The 23,092-nt window shown below is 37.4% G+C and overlaps 1 protein-coding gene across 1 annotated transcript in view; it reads right to left on the minus strand.

Annotated features, from left to right (window-relative positions):
* ZFAND1 (zinc finger AN1-type containing 1) overlaps positions 1–19,867 on the minus strand; it is a 25,675-nt gene extending 5,808 nt beyond the window's left edge. Inside the window, exons 1-6 of the mRNA XM_032421898.1 lie at positions 19,793–19,867; positions 12,029–12,071; positions 10,872–10,911; positions 8,916–9,043; positions 8,737–8,828; positions 7,844–7,965 (exon numbers count right to left, since the gene is read on the minus strand). Coding sequence (XP_032277789.1) covers positions 7,844–7,965; positions 8,737–8,828; positions 8,916–9,043; positions 10,872–10,911; positions 12,029–12,071; positions 19,793–19,847 — 480 coding nt within the window. The 5' untranslated portion in view covers positions 19,848–19,867. The remainder of the gene's footprint in view (positions 1–7,843; positions 7,966–8,736; positions 8,829–8,915; positions 9,044–10,871; positions 10,912–12,028; positions 12,072–19,792) is intronic.
* Positions 19,868–23,092: the final 3,225 nt, after the last annotated feature.

The raw sequence follows: 23,092 nt of genomic DNA on the forward strand, positions 1-23,092 counted from the left end.
AACTGCTAAGAAAAAATATAGATGGGGGCGCCTGGGTGGCTCAGTTGGTTAAGCGACTGACTTCAGCTCAGGTCATGATCCTGGAGTCCCTGGACTGAGTCCCGCATCGGGCTCCCTGCTCAGCAGGGAGTCTGCTTCTCCCTCTGACCCTCCCCCCTCTCATGTACTCGCTCTCTCTCATTCTCTCTCTCTCTCAAATAAATAAATAAAATCTTTAAAAAAAAAAAAAGAAAGAAAAAATATAGATGGGACTTACATTACCATTTTAGAACATTCTATAAAGCTATTGCATCAAATCAATTTGGTACAGAAAAATGAGTAAAAAATGAATGGAATAAATAGGAAACCCAAAAATAGATCCAGTAAACATAAATCTTAAACTTATTATGAATTGAAATACCAAATATCACCTTCAATAGGAGAAATGATTTAATAATTGGTGATGACAAAACTAGCTAAAAAACTGGAAGAAAATAAAACTGGGTCCTTAGCTCACAGTATATGCTAAAAACAAATTCCAGATGGATTAAAGACAAATGCAAGATGCAAAAAAAGTAAAAATCCTAAAGAAAACCAAAGCAGGGAAAAAAAAAAAAAGCAGACCTTAGAAAAAATTAAAACACTGATATGTCAATGAGATACGTAAGTGAAATATATTTGATAGATTTTGGAAAAAATTTCCAAAGCAGATTATAGATTTAAAAAAAATTAACATCTATTATATTCTAAGAGTTTCCATAAGTTGACCAAACAAAATAAAGACATGAGAATGGGTAAATGGACAACCAAAGAGAAAAATGATCAAAGGATATGCATGGGTGATTAAAAGAAGAGCAATTACACATGGCCAACATATTAAAAGACGCTCAAGGGACGCCTGGGTGGCTCAGTCTGTTAAGCGTCTGCCTTCGGCTCAGGTCATGATCGCGGGGTTCTGGGATGGAGCCCCGCATCAGGCTCCTTGCTTGGTGGGGAGCCTGCTTCTCCCTCTCCCTCTACCTGCTGCTACCCCTACTTGTGCTCTCTGACAAACAGATGAAATCTTTAAACACAAACAAAAACGCTCAAACTGAACAGTGTAAAGGACATGCAAATTAAAGCAATTAGATCTTTTTATAGCCATTAGACTGGAAAACATTCAAAAGGATGATAACAGCTACTGCAAACCAGGGGAAGAGGAAAGGGCACTCATTCTGGCCACAAGAGGCAGTATATTAAACTGGGTAGGTTGGCAGCCTCATCCCCTGAGTGATCTTCAGATTATTCATCTGTGAAATGAGGATATAGGATATAGACTATTCCAATACTTCCAGTTATGGAATATACCAGGAGAGTTGTGAGTATTGAGAGATAAAAAATTTAAAGGTAAGGAAATTGGGCTTTATTGGATATGTAAAAGAAGATCTGAGAAGAATTTTAAGCAGAGCAATAACATGACCTAATTTATACTTTTAAGATTTCTCTGGCTGCTGCATCAAAGCTAGATTGTGGGAAAGCAAATATGGACACAGGTAGAACAATTAGAAGATCATGTTAATCTAAGCATGCAAGAGACTGTATTGTGCCTTTTTATTTTCTGTATTTATGATGCTTTGACATCTGAGACCTGCTGAGGAGGCCTCCACTGTCCCTCTCAGGATCAGCTCATTCCTAGAGGTAGCACCTGTGAGTGTTCCCTTCATATGCAATCAAACCAATCAGAAGTCCATACCCCCAACCGCCTCCAGGGCCACTATTTCCCTAACCTCATCAACCCAGAGCCAAATACCAGACAACAAGGGGCTGCCCTACACCCCAGAGCCCACTGAAATCATTTGAACTAACCAATCCTAAACCTGTTTGCGCTAGCTCATCCATTCCTTCCCACAGAACCACAATAAGGCTCTTCCCCATGTTTTCTGCTCTCTCCCTCTGCCTCCTAACTGATCCTGGTGCTTCCCTGTATAAGTCTTCCCTCACCTTCTTCACCCGACTTGCATGGCAGGCTTGCACCTCTTGGGATCTGTAAGTATAATAATTTATTTCACCATACCTAAACATTAATAAAACCTACATTTTTAAAAAGAGATGTGGTGAATTGGGAGTGGGAGTAAAAGAAACAGAAAAGAGAACAAATTCAAGAGATATTTGCAAGGTACATTCAACAGAATTTGATAATGATATAGACTGGCAAGCTAGGAGGCAGTAAGCAAGTCTTCAAAAAAAAAAAAAATTAAAGCCACAAAACAATGCTTGGCATAGTATAATCAGTCAATAAAGGCTGACTATAATAACTGCTGCTAGTAGAAATGTAAATTGTTGCAACTTTTTGATAAAGCAGTTTGGCAACAAAAAATTAAGATTTAAAATACACATACCCTTTGACCAAGCAAACACATTCCTGGGAATTTAGCTCACATAAATAAGAAACCAGATTGAGACTACTTAGCACAATAGTCGAAACTGGAAACAAACTGAATGTTCATCAAGAGAAAAATGGCAAAATAAGACCTGTACATCCACACTGGAATTATTTACCCAGTTTTTAAAGAACGATTTAAAGCCACACCAGCTCCCTTGAGGGAATTTCTGCTGGGCATGAATGAAAAGGATAGAGAGAGATAAGGATATACAGCCTACCTAAAACCTGCCTTATTTTTATTTATAGCCATAATCACTATTGGACATGGTAGTATATATAATATTTAATAGCTATCTCGCCCCTTGGAATATAAACTCCATGTCAGCAAGGACTCTTATTTACTCTTGTATCTCCCTCCAGGGTCTGATATATAGTAGGTATTAAAAAAAAAAAAAAAAATGGTGACTAAATGATATGATGTCATCTTTATAAAATAATGAAATAATGACCAAAAGATACTTTGTGTTTGCATACATATACAAGTAAATATTTCCATTTATGTAAAATTATACACATGTATACACACATATACATAGGTATATATTATATATGTAAGTACATATGTTTCTAAATACAAACACACATTAATGCAAGGGGAAAAGTTATAGCTACAGACCTGTGGCACGTCCCATAATAAACTATTATCTGTGTTAAGAACATGGTTTCTGAAGCCAGCCCACCTGGTTTCAACTGGTAGTTCTCCACTTAGTAGCTATGCTACTAGCAAATTACTTGACCTTTTTTGTGCCTGAATTTTCTCCCTGTTAGGCAGAAATAATAGTGCCTATCTCACAAGCTTCTTGTGAGGATTAAATGTGTTAGAAGAGGGCCTGGAACAAAGTAAGTGCTATACAAGTTTTTACTATTATGTTTAAGTAATGAAACAACTGCAAAGTAATTTGAACAATATATTATTGGATACCTTAGGGCAGCCCTTCTCAACCTTGTCACTATTGAAATTTTGAACCAGAAAATTTTTTTTTTTTTAAGATTTTATTTATTTATTTAATTGAGAGAGAGAGAGACAGCGAGAGAGGGAACACAAGCAGGGGGAGGGGGAGAGGGAGAAGCAGGCTTCCCGCCGAGCAGAGCCCGATGTGGGGCTCGATCCCAGGACCCTGGGATCATGACCTGAGCCGAAGGCAGACGCTCAACGACTGAGCCACCCAGGCGCCCCTGGACCAGAAAATTCTTTACTGTGGGCACTGTCCTATGCATAAGTAGGAGGTTTAGCAGCATCTCTGGCCTACACCCACTAGATACCATAGGGTCCCCATGTCCAATTGTGACAAAGCACCCTAGGAGACAAAAATCACCCTCAGTTGAGAACCACTGCTTTAGTGGGAAGGACATGGGCAGAGGAGAGTGTGTTGCTTTTTCCCTTTATACAATCTTTTAAAAGTTACACTTGTAAAAGCATGTTCTATGCTTGTAATTTTAAAACCATAAAATCAAGACTTCAAAAAAAGGAAAATAATAATCACTAAAAAATGACCATATTCAATGGTTTTAAACCAGCAGAATAAAAGGGAATATAGAAAATGTAATCAATACAAAAGACGTGAGGAGAGAGGAAATAATCAAAGGAAAAGGTTGATGAGCAAAAAGCATAAGATGGAAGAAATACATTCAAATGTATCAGTGATCACAATATAAATGGATTCAACTCACCTATAAAAGAGCTACTATCAAACGGGATTAAAGAAAACAAAGTCCAGCTATATGCTGCTTACAAAAGACACCCTAAAACAAAACAGAGAAGTTAAATATAAAGGGATTTTAAAAAGCAATAGTTAAGCAGTCACTAAAAGAAACCTAAGTGAAACAGTATCAGCATTCAAAATAGGATTTAAGGCAATTCATAAAGAAAAAATTCCATGTACCTGATAATATGTTTAGAAAAACCATTAGAATTACAAGAAAGAAATCTGACAAAACCAGTTATAGTGGGAGATTTTTAACACCCTCAGTCTCAAACTGATAGATCAAGCAGACCAAAAATTAGTATGCACACACACGGACATGCATATGAATACATACAAATGGGGAAGGGGTGGTGGCAGGAGAAAAGACTGCAAATGACAAAGCAAAAAGGGCAAAGTGTAAATAATTGGTACATCTGGATAAAGAATATGGAAAAATTTTTTTTTAAAACTACCAAGTTACCAAATAAAAAAACCCCACACCCAAACAAGTACGTTAAAATAAATTCACTGCAAGAAAATGGAAAAAGATCAGAAAATCTAAGCAAAGCAGGTAAGAGGAAATATAAAGGCAGAATTTAGTGACACAGAAAGCTAAAGAAAAAAAAAAAGGCAAAAACAAAACAGTAGAGGTCAATAAAACCAAAATAATGGTTCTCTAAAACTAAAATATAAATTAAAACACATACACAAACCTCTAGCAAGATTGTTCAAGGAGTAAACAAAATACAAATGAAAAATATTAACAATGAAATGGAATGACTACTAAAGACAATAGAGATTTTGGAACATAAGAATAACTTGAACAACTTTATAACAAACTGGAAAATCTACATCAAATAGTAAATTTTAAGACAAATTAATATTTATTAAAATTTGGGGTGCCTGGGTGGCTCAGTTGGTTAAGTGTCCAACTCTTGATTTCACCTCAGGTCATGATCTCAAGGTCGTGAGATCCGAGCCCCATGTCTGGCTCTGCGCTCAGTAAGGAGTCTGCTTGAGATTCTCTCTCTCCCTCAACGTCTCCCCCTGCTCGGGTGCTCCAATTCTCTCTTTAATAAATAAAATCCTTAAAAAAAAATTTACCAAAATTTAAGAAAGGACTATCTAAATAAACCAAGAACTTTTAACACATTGAAATAGTATTCAAAATATTCCCCTCAAAAAAGGTAACAGATTCAAAGGTTGTAACACCCTTTAAAACAACACTTCAGTAATAATCACTAAAGAACAAATAATAATCACTTCAAGAACAAATAATCCCCACTCACTACAAAGATTTCAAAGAATAAAAAAAGCTACTCAATCTTAGGTGTATAATATTGGTGCTAATATCAAACACTAAATAATACATTAGCTAATCACTTAGCAGGGCATTTTAAAAGAATTACATATCAGCATCAAGTAGCATATTCTGGAATATGTGGGTGAGTCAACAAAAAAATTGATTAATGTAATTTAAAACATTTGTAAGGAAAGAAAAGACACCTGTTATCCTACTGGATGTAGAAAAAAAAAAAACTTACAGTAAGAATTCATAGCTATTCATGATATAGATTCCTAGCAAACTAGGAATAGAAAGAAGTACTGCTAACCTGAAAAAGCTACTACCAAAGATTTACAGCAAATATAGTATTTAATGATGAAACTTTAAAGTCATTTGCATTAAAGTCAGAAAAATGATGAAGATGCTTACCATCACCCACATTATTCAAGACTGTTCTGGAGATCTCAGCCAATGCACTAAGATAAATAAGGAGAAGAAAAGAAAATTTGGGGGAAAAAAACCCACAAAACTGTCATTCACAAAAGATATGGCTGCACAGAAAACATCCCAGAAAATCTACAAACTATGGGAACTATTAGATTACTTGCTAGAGAGAAGGACAACATACAACAACGAGCAATAACCAGTTAGGAAAATATAATTTTTTTTTTTTTTAAAAGCTATCACTTACAATGGCAACAAAAATGACAAGGAGCCTAAGATGTATAAATATGTATAAGCATTATAAAATGTTAAAGACCTTAAAAAAAAAAAAAAAGACCTAAAGAAAAATTGGAAATCATAGATGTGGATGGTAAGATTCAAAACTCTAAAGATGTCAACTACCTCTAATCTAAAATTTAATAATTCCTATCAAAATTGCAATTTCAAAGAACAGGACAAAGTGATCCTAAAATTTTTACAAATGAATAAACTGCCAAGAATAGATGTGGCTGAAAGCAAAGAATAAGGTGGAATGACTTATCCTACTTATTATAAAGCTATGATAATTAAGACAGTTTGCTATTAATGCAAAGATAGACAAACAGACCAAAGGAACTGAATTGAGATCCATAAATTAGTCCTACATGTATAGAACAATCTGGTGTATGACAAAGGTTTCATTATAAGGATGAACTCTTCAATATCTTATGTTACTACAATAGGAAATCCCGGCGGGGGGGGCGGGGGGGGGGGGGGGGGGGGGGGGGGGGGGGGGCGGGAGTGTCTCTACTTCACTTACAACTAAATTCCAAATGGAACAAAGAGTTGATAATTTTTTTTTTTTTTTAACTTTTAAAGGGAAGTATAAGAAAATAACTTATTTCAAAAAGCACAAATCTTAAGGAAATTAAATTTGAGTACATTAAAATTCTCAAGTCTGAACCACTAAAGAGATCAAAACCAAAGTGAAGACAAGCCAGACTGAGAAGATATGTGAAATCCATTTACTCAAGAAAGCATTAGAATTCAGAATACATAAAAAATTCTATAACTTTTTTAAAGTGCAAAAAAAAAAAAAAAAAAGGAAAACAAAACCCAAAACACCCAACAGAAAAAATGTGCAAAGCACATGAATAGTTCACAGACATAAAATGGCCAATAAATCAATGCAAAGTAGCTGAACCTTATCAGTCACAAAGGAAATTCAACTTTAAACTTCAGTAAGTTTAGAAACAAGAAACACAAACTCTCAGACACTACAGGAAGGAGATAAATCAGTACAACCACTGACAAAGGAAGTTGATAATATCTAGTAAAGCTGAAGATGAGCAAACCCCATGACCCAGCTTTTCTACTTCTAGATATATTCCCTAAAGTAGCATTTTTCAATCTGATTGATGGTCTCAATCCTTTAAGGGTTATAAAATCAACAATCTTTAAAATAAAACAGAACAAAAAACATCAGAGTATGTAACACATAAGGCTAGTATATAACAAAGCTAGGTATTACTTACTAAAACTGTGTTAAGGTATGTATATATATATGTATGCATGAATGTACATACGTACTGGGAGATTATATATAATATAATTGATATTATGGAGTCTTAAAGGGACCACCCTAGAAAAATGTTCCCATACATAAGGATTTTCACTATTAGAACAGTTTATAATAGCAAAAAAATTGGAAAAAATCTGAATCTTGTTCGTTAGGAAAATGGATAAATTGTGGTATATTCATACTATGGATTAATGTGCACCTACCAAAATGAATGAACTAGACTAAATGTATCAGCATGGATAAGTGTTAAGAACATGATGCCAATTGAAAAGTTGAAAAAGAATACATATGGTTCACTGACACTTCTGTAAAGTGAAAAAAAAAACCTTAAAACTATATACCATATAATACTAGTAACAATACATATCAGGTTTAGATTAGTTGTTCCTTGATGGGTGGGAAGAGTAAAAAGGAAGCTTCAACCATATTTGGAACATTTCTGTTTTTCAAAAATCTCTGAAACCAACCTGTGGCAATGACTTATCTCCATCAGCATGCATTTTTAATTTCATCAATGCTACCTTTGCAGCTGTTTCACTATTTTTTGCACCTTTACGTCGTTTACTTGCTGTCTCTCTGGTCTTAGAATCTAAGAAATAAGTATAAGCATATAATCACATAGAATTTTTACATTACATTTTCCAGAGTTCTATTAATTACTATTTATTAGTTATGGCCTTGAAATGTACACAAATTACACACAATGGAGCTATACAGAGACCACATTCATTTTTGTTGGTATTATATTTACATGACCATTATAAAAATACCATTGAGGTTGATCTAAGCCATCTCCATATAAAAAACTCACTGTTATGTGCTTCTTTCTAATTTAAGCCTATTTAATCCAAAACAATCACTAACACTTCTGCAGAAAACTTTAAGAGTTGGTTATAGAAAATTTTAAATAAAGGTACTATCCTTAATACAGAATGAAAATTCTGAACATATTGGCAGAGAGACTGGTCTAAGTCATAGATACATTCTTCCTGGCACCTCAGATTATCAGCAGCATTCACAGGACAGCTGATGAGACTTAAGATTAGTATTTAAAGAAAGCAAACCACTACATTGGCTTTATGAATACCATGTCTAGCCATGACAGTTAACCAGGTGATCTGGCCCAGTAAAAGAACATCTGGTAGGGTACTTCCATAGAGTTTCCAATTTTTCACTGGTCAGGTAGGACTTGTGAGAAATACAGTCACAAAAATGTCATCAAGATCTATACCAAGTTACAAACATTGAGGCCATGAAAAACACCTTCCATAACGTGAAAGCTGAAATAAGCAGCAGGACCCCGTAACTAACAGATATACAGCAGTAAGGAAACAACAAAACAAGCTTTCTAGATACTTGCCAATAATGTCTTTAACAAGTTTCTGAGTGGCAGCCATACGAGGCTTAGGAATTTCCAGTTTTTCACATTCATGATCTGACTGATGACGGTGCCTATGAGCAACAGAAGAGTGACACTAGTTCATGTATTTGCATACGACTTATACAGATATACAGAATTTGAATGGTCTCAGTGATCACCTCAGGCAAAAATTCTTCTCACAATAAGGACATTTAACTGGCACAAGCTCTCTTTCAGCACAGTCCTTGAATGAGCATGGGTAAGAGGTAGGCTTATCTGACTTCAGGCTCTCATTGATTATAGTCACCTGAAAATGTACAAAGAGGGAAATGGCATTATATCTTTCACATTTAAAGAAAATCAACATCTATTTTGGAAGGCAACATTCATACCATTTTTGCTTAAACTTGTCAGAACAACCTACATACTCTCACATAACATTATAATAAGTGTGTGAGAAATGATTACTCTGCTGACTGTTCTACATTTTCATAACTTTCTTCCTGTGGTATATTTATCTTCTAAGTCAAGTTAAAATTACTATTCAGTTACTCTTCATAATTTTAGTCTTTTATGCTGTATCAGTCCTAAACAAAGATGCCCACATAATAATATGCTTAGGTGATCATTTCATCAACCCTCAATTGGCAAGTCATAACTACTTTCTATGCTGATTTTAGCAAGTTAAAATATATATTTGAGAAAACTTAGAAGTATGTTTATCCATGATATAGAAGGTTAAAGATAGTTTTTACAATGATACATTCTCTATTCTGCATTTATTCTTATATTACCAACAAATATTGAGGAAGAAGAGATTTTACAAGATTTAAAAAAAAAAAAAAAATCCAAGTCAGGCTAGTTTGAGTTTTAAGTAACTAGGTTTCTAGAGTTGAATATATTTAGTGAAATAACTTTTTAAAAATCTACAACCAAAGGGCATTCCTCTATATATATGGTAGTTATATCCTGTTGGAATTGACTATTTTTTCCAGATTTGGTCTAATGGTAAAATTGTTTTCATTTCATTATTTAAGGAGATCTAATTGACATTCTATGAGAGACATTCATAGAACTCAAATGATATAAGAAAAAGGAAAGCACAGAGAAGATTTACAAGCTGTAGAACATTAATATGTTTACTATATGACTATTTCTCTCCAATTAATCCTGCATAATACCAAAATGTTAATTTTTATTTTCCTCACATAAATCTCCTAAACCTCAAGGGACCAGATTTGGACTGGAGCTCATTTAACCTTAATTTTCTACAATTGAGAAAACAGATATAAAAATCCTTAGTAAAGTGCTTGGTAAATGCTGGGCAGGAATAAATATCAACTGAAAAATGTGAGGCACACGCTTTCTGCCAAATCGAGTGGATTCAGTTTAACTTCCTGCCTTTCTCTGACCAAAGGCGATGAAGCAACTTATAAATTTGATAAAATTACATTTGACATGGTGGGCTCAGCCTTCTCTTCTTCCCTCTTGGAACTGAGCTGCCCTCAAGGCCTAACCTGGGGAAGCACGGCTGTGAATAGTGGGAAAATCCGCCTATTTCTGGATTTCCTTTGCAGCCTACACTACACTACACTACACCAAGCTTCATCACTCAGTTATCCTTTTTGAGTAGTAACAAGGATATTTTGGCTTCTATCTAACAGCTCTCATTAATCTCTCAGTTTGATCGGAATTGGGGTGAGGATTTTATTGGATTACAGGTTTGTTCCTGGTGATCTAAGGCCGACCGAGTCAGAACAACTTGTAACCACCAAATCCTAACACTAGGAAGTAGGGAAAATGAACAAAACGGTGAAGGAAAACTTGAAGGAATATATGATGAGGATGTTAACTCCACTGTATATTTATAAATATAGAGCCTAAAGCTGTAAGTGGGCTACCTAAACATAACTGCAATGTACAAGATTTATAGCAATTTATAAATATCAAGAAGACCAATTTTTCTTTAAAACAAACTGAGAAAAATAACAGAAAATGAACTAAGAGCCTCTTTACATAATCAGTTTAGTATGCCAAATTTTAATCTGTGGTACCTTGACTAGTTTTAAATTCAATCAAATTCTGAATGAAAGTACATAAATACAAACATTTTATTAGGACAACTAATAACATACCTCAGGACAGCTGTGTGACTCCCTGGTTCTGTGTTCAAGGCTTAAATAATTTAAAAAAAAAGTTTAAATGCAATCAAATAATGTACTTAAAGATAATTGCAGTAATTAGAGATATTTTAATGGTTAGCATCCTTAATATTACTCACACTACATTAACTCTGCATATAAGAATAAACTGAAATGCCAGATAAATTAAAGATAGAACATCTATAGTCTCAAAAGTTTCAAAACCCAACTGTTCAACTTCAGTATGAATAAAAACAATTCACCACTCTAAACTACCTCTGACAGTCCGTTAAGCGTCTGCCTTGGGCTCAGGTCATGATCTCAGGGGTCCTGGGATCCAGTCCCGCATGGGGCTCCCTGCTTGGCGGGGAGTCTGCTTCTCCCTCTCCTTCTGCCCCTCCCCTTGCTCGTGCTCTCTCTCAAATAAAATCTTAAAAAAAAAAAAAAAAGCCTAAAACACAAAAGTTTAATTACAAAGAAAAGACATTTTCCAAAATCTTTGGTTAGTTCCCAGGTTTTACTTTGCATGTGATGTGTGTGCAAAGGACATGTGATATCCAATTTAAGAAATGTATAGGTTGGGCTCTTCATTTTAATTAATAAAGTACCTGGATTGTTTTCTACCATATTTTTTTTTTTTTTTTTAAGATTTTGTCAGAGAGAGAGAGAACATGTGCACAAGCAGGGGGGGAGCGGCAGGCAGAGGGAGAAGCAGGCTCCCCGCTGAGCAAGAAGCTGGATGCCAGACTGGATCCCAGGACCCTGGGATCATGACCTGAGCCAAAGGCAGATGTTCAACTGACTGAGCCACCCAGGCGTCTCTTCTACCATATTCTTTATACTGTGGAGATGTTCTCTCCCTGTGATTTCAAGACACAAATGTTAAGTTTTACGTAAAAAAAAAAAAAAAAAAAAAAAATCACACACAAATTCATTTCTGAAAGTTTGAAGTTTACCCACATAGATATACAAGTAATTAGGGCCTAGGACTATATTTTCTAAGTAAATACTATAATATAAAATATTAATATAAAAATTATAATTTATCTGGCTAAAATAAAAATTATTTAAATCATTCTGCTTTTCAGAAATAAATTTCTTATTACAAACACTAAAATTACTTCCAAATCCTGTATAAAAATTTAACTTACCAAAATACTCCTGAACAACCATCACATACAAATGGAAGAAAATCTAAAATTGAGGGAAAAATGTTATATGCACTGGTCAGTATCTGATTTTGATTTAGTTTTCTTAAACAAAAAGATTCTTAAAGTACTGAACTACATCTACAGGAGAACTCTTCTTTTTGACCAATATCCTAGTGTAGGAATTAATGGTTAAACAAAAGCTATCACAACCTCAAGCACTCTGGGAATGACTGGATTATCAGGAGAAATGTTCCTTGTAGTAGCGTGCTAAATCAGGAAAAAAAAAAAGTACTGGGATTTTTTGGATGCCCAGATTTATTATGTGTTGTTTCTGAGTACTGTATGCTGCAAAAATCCTGCATTTGAAGTGAAAATCCTGGGTTTCAATTCTGATTCCACAGTTACTAATGTAGCAATGCTAAGCAAACTGTTTAATAGTAAAGTTTTGTGGGGGATAAGAGGAAGATGTCAGCATAGGAGGATCCTGAGCTCATCTCCCACAGACACACCAAGGTAACAGCTACATCTGAAAAACACCTGAAAACATGAAACAGACCTTCCCGCTTAATCCTACAGAGGGAGGACACACTGGAAGGGTAGGAGGGGTGGAGACACAGTTGGGAACCAAGCCTGTGGTAAGACTAACCATAAATAGGAGGAACACAAGCACAGAAAAGCTAGAGGATCACAGAGCCCAAGCCAGGCACCCCAGCTACTGGGAACCTGAACTGGGAAGAGGAGTCCTCATAATATCGGGCTGTGAAAACCAGTGAGGCTAAACTTCAAACTTTTAAAATCAGCAGGGCTCTCCTCCAGGTATTTTAAAAATCTCTGAGAACTGGAGGCAATAGTAAACTGAGTCCCCACCCTTAAAAAGCTAGAATAAATAACTGCTGGCAACTAGCACAGAAACAGCAGTTTGAAAAACACCTGGGATATTCATGAAGGCGATTTATTTACTAATCTCAGAATGTGCGCTAGAGGGACAGGATCTTCAGACTTCTCCAAGAACAGAAGTGCTAGAGGGCGCTTTTCTTTTCCTCTCCCAGTTTCGATAGCTGGACACTTGGAGGAACCAGCACTAACACTTTCCAACTACCTTGCTAGCACGGTGTGTCTGCCCATGCATTCACCTGCGTTCCCACCCCATCCAATCTGCTCACCTCAGCAGACTCCCTCCAAAGTGGCTCCTCTCCTGCCATACCTGCAAGCAGTCCCAGCAGGCACCAGTGCCACTCCAAAGTGACTCCTGCCCTGGGGAGAGGGGGATAACCCCACACACCAGCACACCCAAAGTTCCAGCAACTTTTAGCAGGCCACACAGGGAGAAAGCCCTGCCATTCAGTGGGGCCACAGAGGCTGACTGCACACACCTAGTCTGATTGCTGGCTCACTCACTTACAAGCCCACCAAGGCCTCTCAACAGTGCAGGAGCCAAACTCTGCCCAGTGTGCCCAGAGCAAGCAAAGTAGGTCACTGCAGCCAACGGGGCTGAAGGCAAATGAGGCTCAGCCACAACAGTAGTGTGCATGCAGCCCACAGAGAAGACAGCCCTGGAGCACCTGGTTCTGGTGACCAAGCGGCATTGTACTACAAGGCACCACAGGACCTCTTCAACACACGTACACTAACTTTCAAGACCAAGATACATAGCTGATCTCCCAAATTCATGGAAGCAGAGTTACACAATATGAGACAGAGGAATATGTCCCAAATTAAAGAACAAGACAAAAATCACAGCAAAAGAGTTAAAAGAAACTGCGATAAGCAATATGCCCAATAAAGAAAACAAGTAATAGTCACAAAGATACTCACTGGACCTGAGAAAAGAGTGGATGAATTCAGTGAGAACTTCAATGTCGACATAGAAAATGTAAAACAGAACCAGTCAGAGATGAAGAATTCAATAGATGAAATAAACACACTAGAGAGAACAGATAAGGGGAGGCAGAGGAACAGATCAACACTCTAGAAGACAGGATAATGAAAAGCAACCAAGCTGGAGTAAAAAGAAGAAAAAATAATAGGATAAGGGAACTCAGCATCATCAAGTGTACTAACATTCATATTACAGGGATCCCAGAAGAAGAGAGAAGGGGGCAGAAAACTTATCTCAGGAAGGAAACAGACATCCATATCCAGCAAAGAGAACCTCCAACAAGATGAACCCAAGGAGGTCCATACCAAGACACATAATAAATTAACATGACAAAAAGTAATAATAGATAATTTTAGGGGCACCTGGATGGCTCAGTTAAGCATCGGACTCTTGATTTCAGCTCAGGTCATGATCTCAGGGTTGTGAGATCGAGCTCTGCATCGGGCTCCGTGCTGGGCATGGAGGCTGCTTAATATTCTCTCTCTTCTTCTCCCTTTGCCCCCTCCACCTGTCCCCTCTAAAAAGGGTAATTTTAAAAGCAGAAAAAACAAAAAACAAAAAAACAGGTATATGCAAGGAAAACCCCATAAGGCTATTAGCTGACTTTTCAGTAGAAACTTTATAGGCCACAAGACAGTGGCATGATGGGGCGCCTGGGTGGCTCAGTCGTTAAGTGTCTGCCTTCAGCTCAGGTCATGATCCCAGGGTCCTGGGATCGAGCCTCACATCAAGCTCTCTGCTTGGCGGGAAGCCTGCTTCTCCCTCTCCCACTCCCCCTGCTTGTGTTCCCTTTCTCGCTGTCTTTCTCTGTCAAATAAATAAATAAAATCTTTAAAAAAAAAAAAAAATAGTGGCATGATATATTTGAAGTATTGAAAAGAAAAAACCTGCAACCAAAAATACTTTACCCAGCAAGGTTATCATTCAGAATAGAAGGAGGGATCCAGTCTCCCAGATAAATAAAACTTAAAGGAGTTCATCACCACTACATGAGCTTTACACAAAACACTGAAGAGAATTGTGAGTAGAAAGAAAAGGCCCTAACTAGAAGAAACTTATGAAAGGAAAATATTTCACAGGTAAGAGTAAACATATAATAAAGTAGTAGATAAATCACTTACAAAACCAGCATGGCGGTTAAAAAGCAGTAAAATGAATTATATCTACAAAAATAAGAGATACACAAAATGATGTAAAACAGGACATATACATAAAATGTGGGTGGGGGAGTAAAAATATAATGCTTTTAGAATGTGTTCAAGTGTAAGCAACTACATCAATTTAATATAAACTGCCATATGTATGTTATATATGAACCTCATAATAACCACGAATCAAAAACCTATTAAGAGATACACAAATACATAATAAAGAGAAAGGAATCCAAGCCTAACACTAAAGAAAGTCATCAAGCCACAAGAGGGCAAGAGAAGAGGAAAAGAACAGGAGAACTACAAAAACAACCATAAAGTAAGTAACAAAATGGCAATAAGTACATACTTATCAATAATTACTTTAAATGTAAATGGACTACATGCTCCAATCAAAAGACATAGGGCGACCAAATGGATTAAAAACAAGACCCATCTATATGTGGCCTACAAGGGACTCTCTTCAGACCTAAGGGACACACATACAAACTGAAAGTGAAGGGCTGGAAAAACATACCATGCAAATGGAAGCCAAAATACTTAGAGCAAACAAAATAGACTTCAAAACAAGCACTGTAACAAGAAACAAAGAATGGCACTACATAATGATAAAAGGAACAATCCAACAAGAGGATATAACAAGTATCTATATACCCAACATAGGAGCACTCAAATACATAAAGCAATTACTAACAAGGGGAAATTGACAGCAATACAATACCAGTGGGGCATTTTAACAACTCACTTGTATCAATGGGTAGAGCATCCAAACAGAAAATCAATATGGAAACAGTGACTTTGAACAAAGCATTAGACCAGAGGGACCTAATACATACACAGAATATTCTATCCAAAAACAGCAGGATACATTCTTTTCAAGCACACATGCCATCTATATATCTCTAAGATAGATAACCTCTTAGGCTACAAAACTAGTCTCAATAAATTTAGGAAGACTCAAATCATTATCAAGCATCTTTTTTAACCACAAAGGAGAAACTAGAAATCAGTTACAAGAAAAAATCTGGAAAGAACATAAATACTTGGAGGCTAAATAACATGCTACCAAACAATGAATGGATAACCAAGAAATCAAAAAGGAAATCAAAAAATACATGGAGACAAATGAAAATGAAAACACAGTGGTCTAAAATCTTATATGGTCAAGTAACCTACAACAAAGGAGGCAAGAATATACAATGGAAAAAGACAGTCTCTTCAACAAATGGTGTTGGGGAAAGCTAGACAACTACCTGTAAAATAATGAAACTGAAAAAATTTCTTATGCCAGACACAAAAATAAACTGAAAATGTATTAAGACCTACATGTGAGACCTAAAACCATAAAACTCCTAGGAGAAAATATTGGCAGTAATTTCTTTGACTTCCATCAGCATTAGCAACATTTTCTAGGTAGGTCTCCTAAGGCAAGGGTAACAAAAAATAAACTTGGAATTATAACAAAAAGTTTTTGTGAATTGAAGGAAACCATTAACAAAAAGGCAACCTACTGAATGGGAGAAGATATTTGCAAATGATACATCTGATAAGGACTTAATATCCAAGATATATAAAGAGCTTATACAACTCAAAACAAAAAAAAAATAACCTGATTTTAAAAAACGGGCAGAGGCCCTGAATAGACCTTTCTCCAAAGAAGACACAGAAATGGCCAACAGACAAATGAAAAGATGCTTAAGTCACTAAGCCTCAGGAAAATGCAACTGAGATATCACCTTGTACCCGTTACAAAGGCTCTTTAAAAAATTTGAAGTAGAAATACCATACGATCCAATCATTCCACTACTGGCTATGGATCTAAAAAAAATAAAAACACTAATTCGAATAGATATATGCACCCCTATGTTTACTGCAGCATTATTTTCAATAGCCAAGATATGGAAGCAACCCAAATGTCCAATGACAGATGAATGGATAAAGAAGATGTGGTACGTAAATATACTATGGAATATTACTCAACCATAAAAAAAGGAGATCTTGCCATTTGTGACAACATGCATGGACTAGAGGGTATCATGCTAAATGGAATAAGACAGAACAGACCATATGATTTCACTTACACGTGGAACTTAACAAAACAAACAAATCAAAGAACTGATTCTTAAATACACAAACTGCTGGTTGCCAGAGGAGGGGTGGGTGGGGGAATGGGTGAAATAGATAAAGGGGATTAAGAGGTACAAACTTCCAGTTATAAAATAATTAAGTCACAGAAAGGAAAGCATAGGGAATATAGTCAGTAATATAATAACACTGGATGATGACAACGGTGAATTGCTGAATCTATAGATTGTGCACCTGAAACTAATATAACATTGTATGTTGATTATGTCAATTAAAAAGTTATAGAAAAATAAGATGACTCATCTATATTACTCAGTAAAAAATTTAGTAAAGCTTTGGATATATATGTGTATATATATATATATATATTTGATATAGAATGTAGTATAGTATGTCTGTGTATGCATACAAAACCAAAGCTCTATTAGGTGATATAGATATAAGCATATCAGATCTGTGTACATATATGTGTATATATATATTTCTAGACTGTATGTCACACCTACTTCATAGAGTAACTGCAAAAACCAAATGAGATATATGTAAAAGAATAGTAAGTAATTAATTAAGAATCATTGCAACAATTAACTTGTTTTGAATATACTGAACTCTGAGAAAAATCCTGTGATGACTTGGGGGAAATATGTTGAAAGAAATTTCAGAAATTCAATAGATAAATTGATTGATACTGCCAAATTTAATCCTGAGTTGTTTCCTTCCTTTCTGTTGAGGAACAACAGGTAGTTGTTCGGAAATGAATTTCTGAAAAGCAGACAAAAAGTATCCACTCTTCCACTAGATATAATCACTCTCTAAATTGTTTTGCTTGTACCTCATACTACAGTATACAGTCAAGTGAAGCTGGATGTGTCCAATCGTGCAACTTTTACAAAGTGAAAACAAAAGGCACTACACTTTAGAGAAGAGTACAATTGCCCCCAAACAGGTCTCATGCTACAGGGTACCTTAACCAAAACAGAAAGAGGTCCTATCATAACCCAAAGGGATCCCTGGATAATTGTGCTTGTGGGACAAGGGGGACTGAATACAGTTCTTCCTCTACTGCAGAAGTAGGCCAAGTGAATGGACACTGTTGTTCTGAAGGTATGATACCGTGAGCATGTTTCATACCAAAAAACTATGTATTCATTTGTCAGCGGGAGGAAACTGAAGCATATAATACTCTAACTTTTATGTCTCTTTCAAATTAGAAAAAATGTACATGCTTGCTATTTTGAGACTTCTGGTGATTAGGTATTAAATACAAACCAAGAGGACCTAGAGGGAAGAGTCAAGATCAAGATAGTTTTCTATCTTTCTATCCATCCAGAAGCTAAACGAAATTTAGGATACTCAATACCCTCTAAATCCTAACCCCCTCTCCACTACTCCAAAAGAGCGAAGCCCTGGCCTCATTTCATATATATTTGTATTTTAAGAGATCCCTGAAGTTGGCACATACCATGGATGTAGTAATCAGGTATACCAGAGATAAACATTACAGTCAAAACCCAATTGGCTGAGCTTCTCTATGAAAGATCTACAAGGAAATATAGGTTTCCTGAATGGCTAGCCATGACAACGGGTGGTAAAATATACACATACAGACTGTAAGTGACAAGAACCTAGAAGGGATTGTGCCCTTTTGCCCACAGCAGGTATCACTAATCAATCGTGGCATTCTCACTAAAACTGGGCTAAATCTCGAGAGTTCTCCTTTCACCGGGTACCTACAACCAATAACTGAAGCTGCAATGAGAGATGAAACCTATTTGCCACCCTATGTAGTAACAGTCAAATGTGACAGCACACATTTGGAGCAAAACCCAGGTACCAAAGACTGAGCATTCTGTATCGCTCTAATGCTTTGGAAACTTGCCTGTCCAGATGTAGGACATCCTAAAGCTTGTGCCACATTACCACTGGCTATTAGATTGGGCTAGGTGTACCACAGTCTCTCAGTTCACTGTAGAGAGAAGTTCGCCTTATTAATGCTCCAAAATACAGATTATTCTGAAAGCTTTTCTATGGAAAAGACTGTATTTTATACCCTCCTATGTAGTTCCAGCACCAAAATTGATGCTTGGTAAATGTTTGTTGAGTCAGTAATATTCAATCAAAGAATGACAGAACTGAGTGAGCAAAATGATCATCTAGCAGAATGGTCTGAGGATGAGAATCTGCTAAAAGCTAAGCGCATTCGCACGAGAAGCCGCGAAGACCAGGTGAAAAACTGATCTCGCCCAACTCCATCTGACAAGTGAGTACAGAAAATTTGGAAAGAAAAGTGGCTTGCCCAAGGTCGTAGTGGCGGGATCAGAGGGGAACACAAGTCTCCCGACAAAAGAAAGGAGTGGGAGGGACAAAACAAGTTCTTGGCCAGGCACACTCGAAAAACAAAGGGAACATGCAAGGCACGTTCTCGGAAATTGCATGGTTCGCTTCTAAAGAGACCACAAGTCTCTTCCAAAAACCCAGGGGCAAGAAAAAATACCAACACATCCCACTGCAGACCCAAGAGGGACGAACTCACCCTGCCTCCTCAGACTTCACCGCGCCCCACCACCTCCCCTCACCCGCCACCACTCTCCGTGAAGGCATAGTGGGACCCAGGTCTACCACGCCCGTGGCTAAGGACTGCTAGGTCACCTCGCTGCCGGCAATGCTCCACCTGACAGTGCTGCCCTATGTCCAACTCCGCCATCACAGCGCCGCAAGAGGCAGGGCTACGGCGCACGCGCGGCGCCCCCTGGGAGTGTGGCGGGCCGCGGGGCGGAGCCTGCCGCGGGGCTGGCGCGTCCACCGGAAGAAGTCCCGCTGTTGTGAGTGCGTTGAGTTGTGAGTGTATATGCGATCTAGGCGTCTAGCGAGGCGGCGTGAAGAAAAGGGAGTTGGTCTGGTTGTCTTTTTCCTGGGCGGAAGTCTTCGCGGGCAGTCCTTAAGGAAATACCGAGTTACCCTTCTGGAAGGCTGCGTGCTGAAGTTCCCTCCGTGCTGCAACCCAAATTGGGGACGACCTCGCAAAGATGGTGTTTTTTTTAATTGATGTAAATCTCCGAACCGGCACAGCGCCTGGCACAAGTATTTGCAATAATCAAGTGAAGGACCTTATTCAATTCCGTATTTGTCCTGCACCAGTGTTAGTTACTTAATAATATAGTTTAAAGTAAATCCCTCTTGCAAGGGATTCATTAGGCTTGTTGAAAAGTAAGGGTTTTTTCTTTATTTGTATTTTTTTTTTAAATGGGGGGGGGTTGTAGCTTTTGAGGTCCCAAGTGTGTACTGAACCGCATTGAGTTCCTCAGTTTAGAGAGCCCCCTCTCATTTAACACAACTCCCTGAAGAAAGCTTGTGATGCCATTGGGAAGAAGGGGAATCTCATGTATTTGATGAGCCACTTCAAAGGCACCAAGTAGAGGCTCTTCTAGGTGGGGTACAAATGGATGCCATTCCATTGATGTGACACCAGACATGACTCAGAGTGGGATGAGTGGCAATCAAAAATGTACTCATGACAGGAACTGGAAAAAATATTCAATGCGTCGTATATAACAGGGTCTATCCAAATCAATATTCATTGAGAAGGGGAAAGGCTGAGATTGAGAAATAGTTATTACTTCAAGATTTGCTCTTGCATAAATCTGTTTAAGATTTCCATCAAAGACTTGCTTGGGTCTCTGGAGAAACTGTAGATTTTAGAGCTAGAAGCAACCGATCATTTAGTTATCCCAGCATCAGTTTTGTTTTTGTTTTAAGATGAGAACACATGTTCATAGCATTCAAATGATTTGCCCAAATTAGTGGAAGAGCCAGGACTAAAATTCAAGTATCAAAGACTTCTGGTATTCTTGAATTTAAGAATCAGCAGGTTACCCGATTTTTATGTTTCTTTTAGCTGGTTGGGTCAATCAATAGCAGGTTTTCTAGAGTTTTACTAAGTGTTTAGAATGTCCTAAATAGGTGGCAAATATTTTATCAGTCCAATCATAAAATTAAAATACTCTTTATTTTTTCAGTTCACTTACCCTGGGAGTATAAGGAGCATCAGATAGAGTAGCCAAGGTTGCAGTTGCTAGCTCTTTCATCTCTAGTCTCCTTTGCCAGTTTCTCCTCTAGGTGCTACTTCAACATGTGTTTCCCCTTAATTTTGTGCTTGGTCCATTTATCAATTTACATACTCATAGAAGTGAAATTCCCCTGGTTCCAAACGACTCCCATAACCATATTCTTTATCTTGAGAACGTTCTCCCAGACTGAAGGTCTCTTTCTGTCTGTAGGCATATTCACTTAGTGTCATCTCTCATATAAAACTTAAACCAGGGGCGCCTGGGTGGCTCAGTCGTTAAGCGTCTACCTTCGGCTCAGGTCATGATCCCAGGGTCCTGGGATCGAGTCCTACATTGGCTCCCTGCTCAGCGGGAAGCCTGCTTCTCCCTCTCCCACTCCCCCTGCTTGTGTTCCCTCTCCCACTCCCCCTGCTTGTGTTCCCTCTCCCACTCTCTCCCTGTCAAATAAATAAAATTTTTAAGCAAAAACAAAAACAAAACTTAAAACAAAATGGGATGCTTTCTTACCCCTCCCTAACAAAGTCTACCACATTGGAACAGTCTACCACATTGGAAACCCTGAATTTATTCTTCACCACTCAGTTCTTATTTCTCTCATGGAAGTAGCCCTTAAACTCTATCAATTATGCCTCAGAAAGTTCTCAAATGTATACTCTTCAACTGCTCAGGTTATTTCCTCCCCAAAAAACTCACTCCCTTACCTAAGATCTTCTGATGGTTCTCCATTATTCACAAGAGATTAATTTAGTAAGGAAAAGCTTTATTGGTAAAGCTTTTCACAATCTCAGCCTCAGCAATAACTACTTCCCCTCAAGCGCCCTACTCGCCAATAATTTCCTAAATGTATCTTCTGCTTCTTTCATATGTACATGCCTTTCCTTTTCCCTTGAATGTGCTCTATACCAGAGTCTTCCAAACTCTAAGAATCAGGTGGGGTGCTTGTTAGTAAGTACAGCTGTCCATACCCCTCCCTGGGTCTAATTTAGAGGGTCTGGGATGGGTCCTGGGAAGCTAGATCTTTAACAAGTGCTCTCACATTCATTCTTATCAGATCAGTTTAAAAAACAGTTTTCTCTTTTACTCCACCTTCAGAATATAATTCTGTTATCCTTTCAACTGGGAAAGTTTTGAGTGCTCAAACAAAATTCAGTCCTCCAAGACCTCAGGCACTGCTGTGGTAGCAATCGCCATGTACTAGCACTAGCCAGCAATACTGTAATTCACCTGCCCCAAAAAAACTGTCAGGGGATTCTATTAGCTAGCAAATAAAATCTGCACTCAATTTAGCAAACCTATCCTAGATTTGATACAAAATTGAGTAAGACATGGTCTCTGACCTCAAGGAGCTCACAAAGTCTAGGGAAGAATATCTCTGCTTGGCATTTAAAGTCTTTCAAATTTTTGCCCAACCTACCTTTCTCATTATCGCTCAAAGGCCTCTCCATAGTCTGTGCTCACCATAGCCTCAGACCCTTAAAGGTGCTGTTCCTTCTATTTGGAATGCTCTTTCGCTTTCCCATTTGAGCTGGTTTGTTCCTGCTTTTCCTTTAGCGGTTACCTCAAGTATCTTCTCCTTAGGAAATTCTTTGTTCTCCTGACTAGGACAAATCCTGCTGTTACTACATTCACTCTGTATCTCCTTCAAAGCATTTGCCCCAGATTTGATTTTGTATTTGTATGATTATTTGATTAGCGTTTGTCTCCCTGTCTAAGCTGTAAGCTCCATGAGGACAGGGGCCTGGTTTGGTGATTATATAGATATTCACGGTAGAACTCTTTGTTAATCTGTCTCCCTATGTTTATGCAGTCTTCTGCAGATTTCTTATACCTCTGAATAACAGTTTATTTTGCATACCATATTCTACATTAAATCTTTGAACAT

The sequence above is a fragment of the Phoca vitulina genome, unplaced genomic scaffold (genome assembly GCF_004348235.1).
Source record: "Phoca vitulina isolate PV1807 unplaced genomic scaffold, GSC_HSeal_1.0 scaffold25, whole genome shotgun sequence".
In the NCBI taxonomy this organism is placed as follows: domain Eukaryota; kingdom Metazoa; phylum Chordata; class Mammalia; order Carnivora; family Phocidae; genus Phoca; species Phoca vitulina.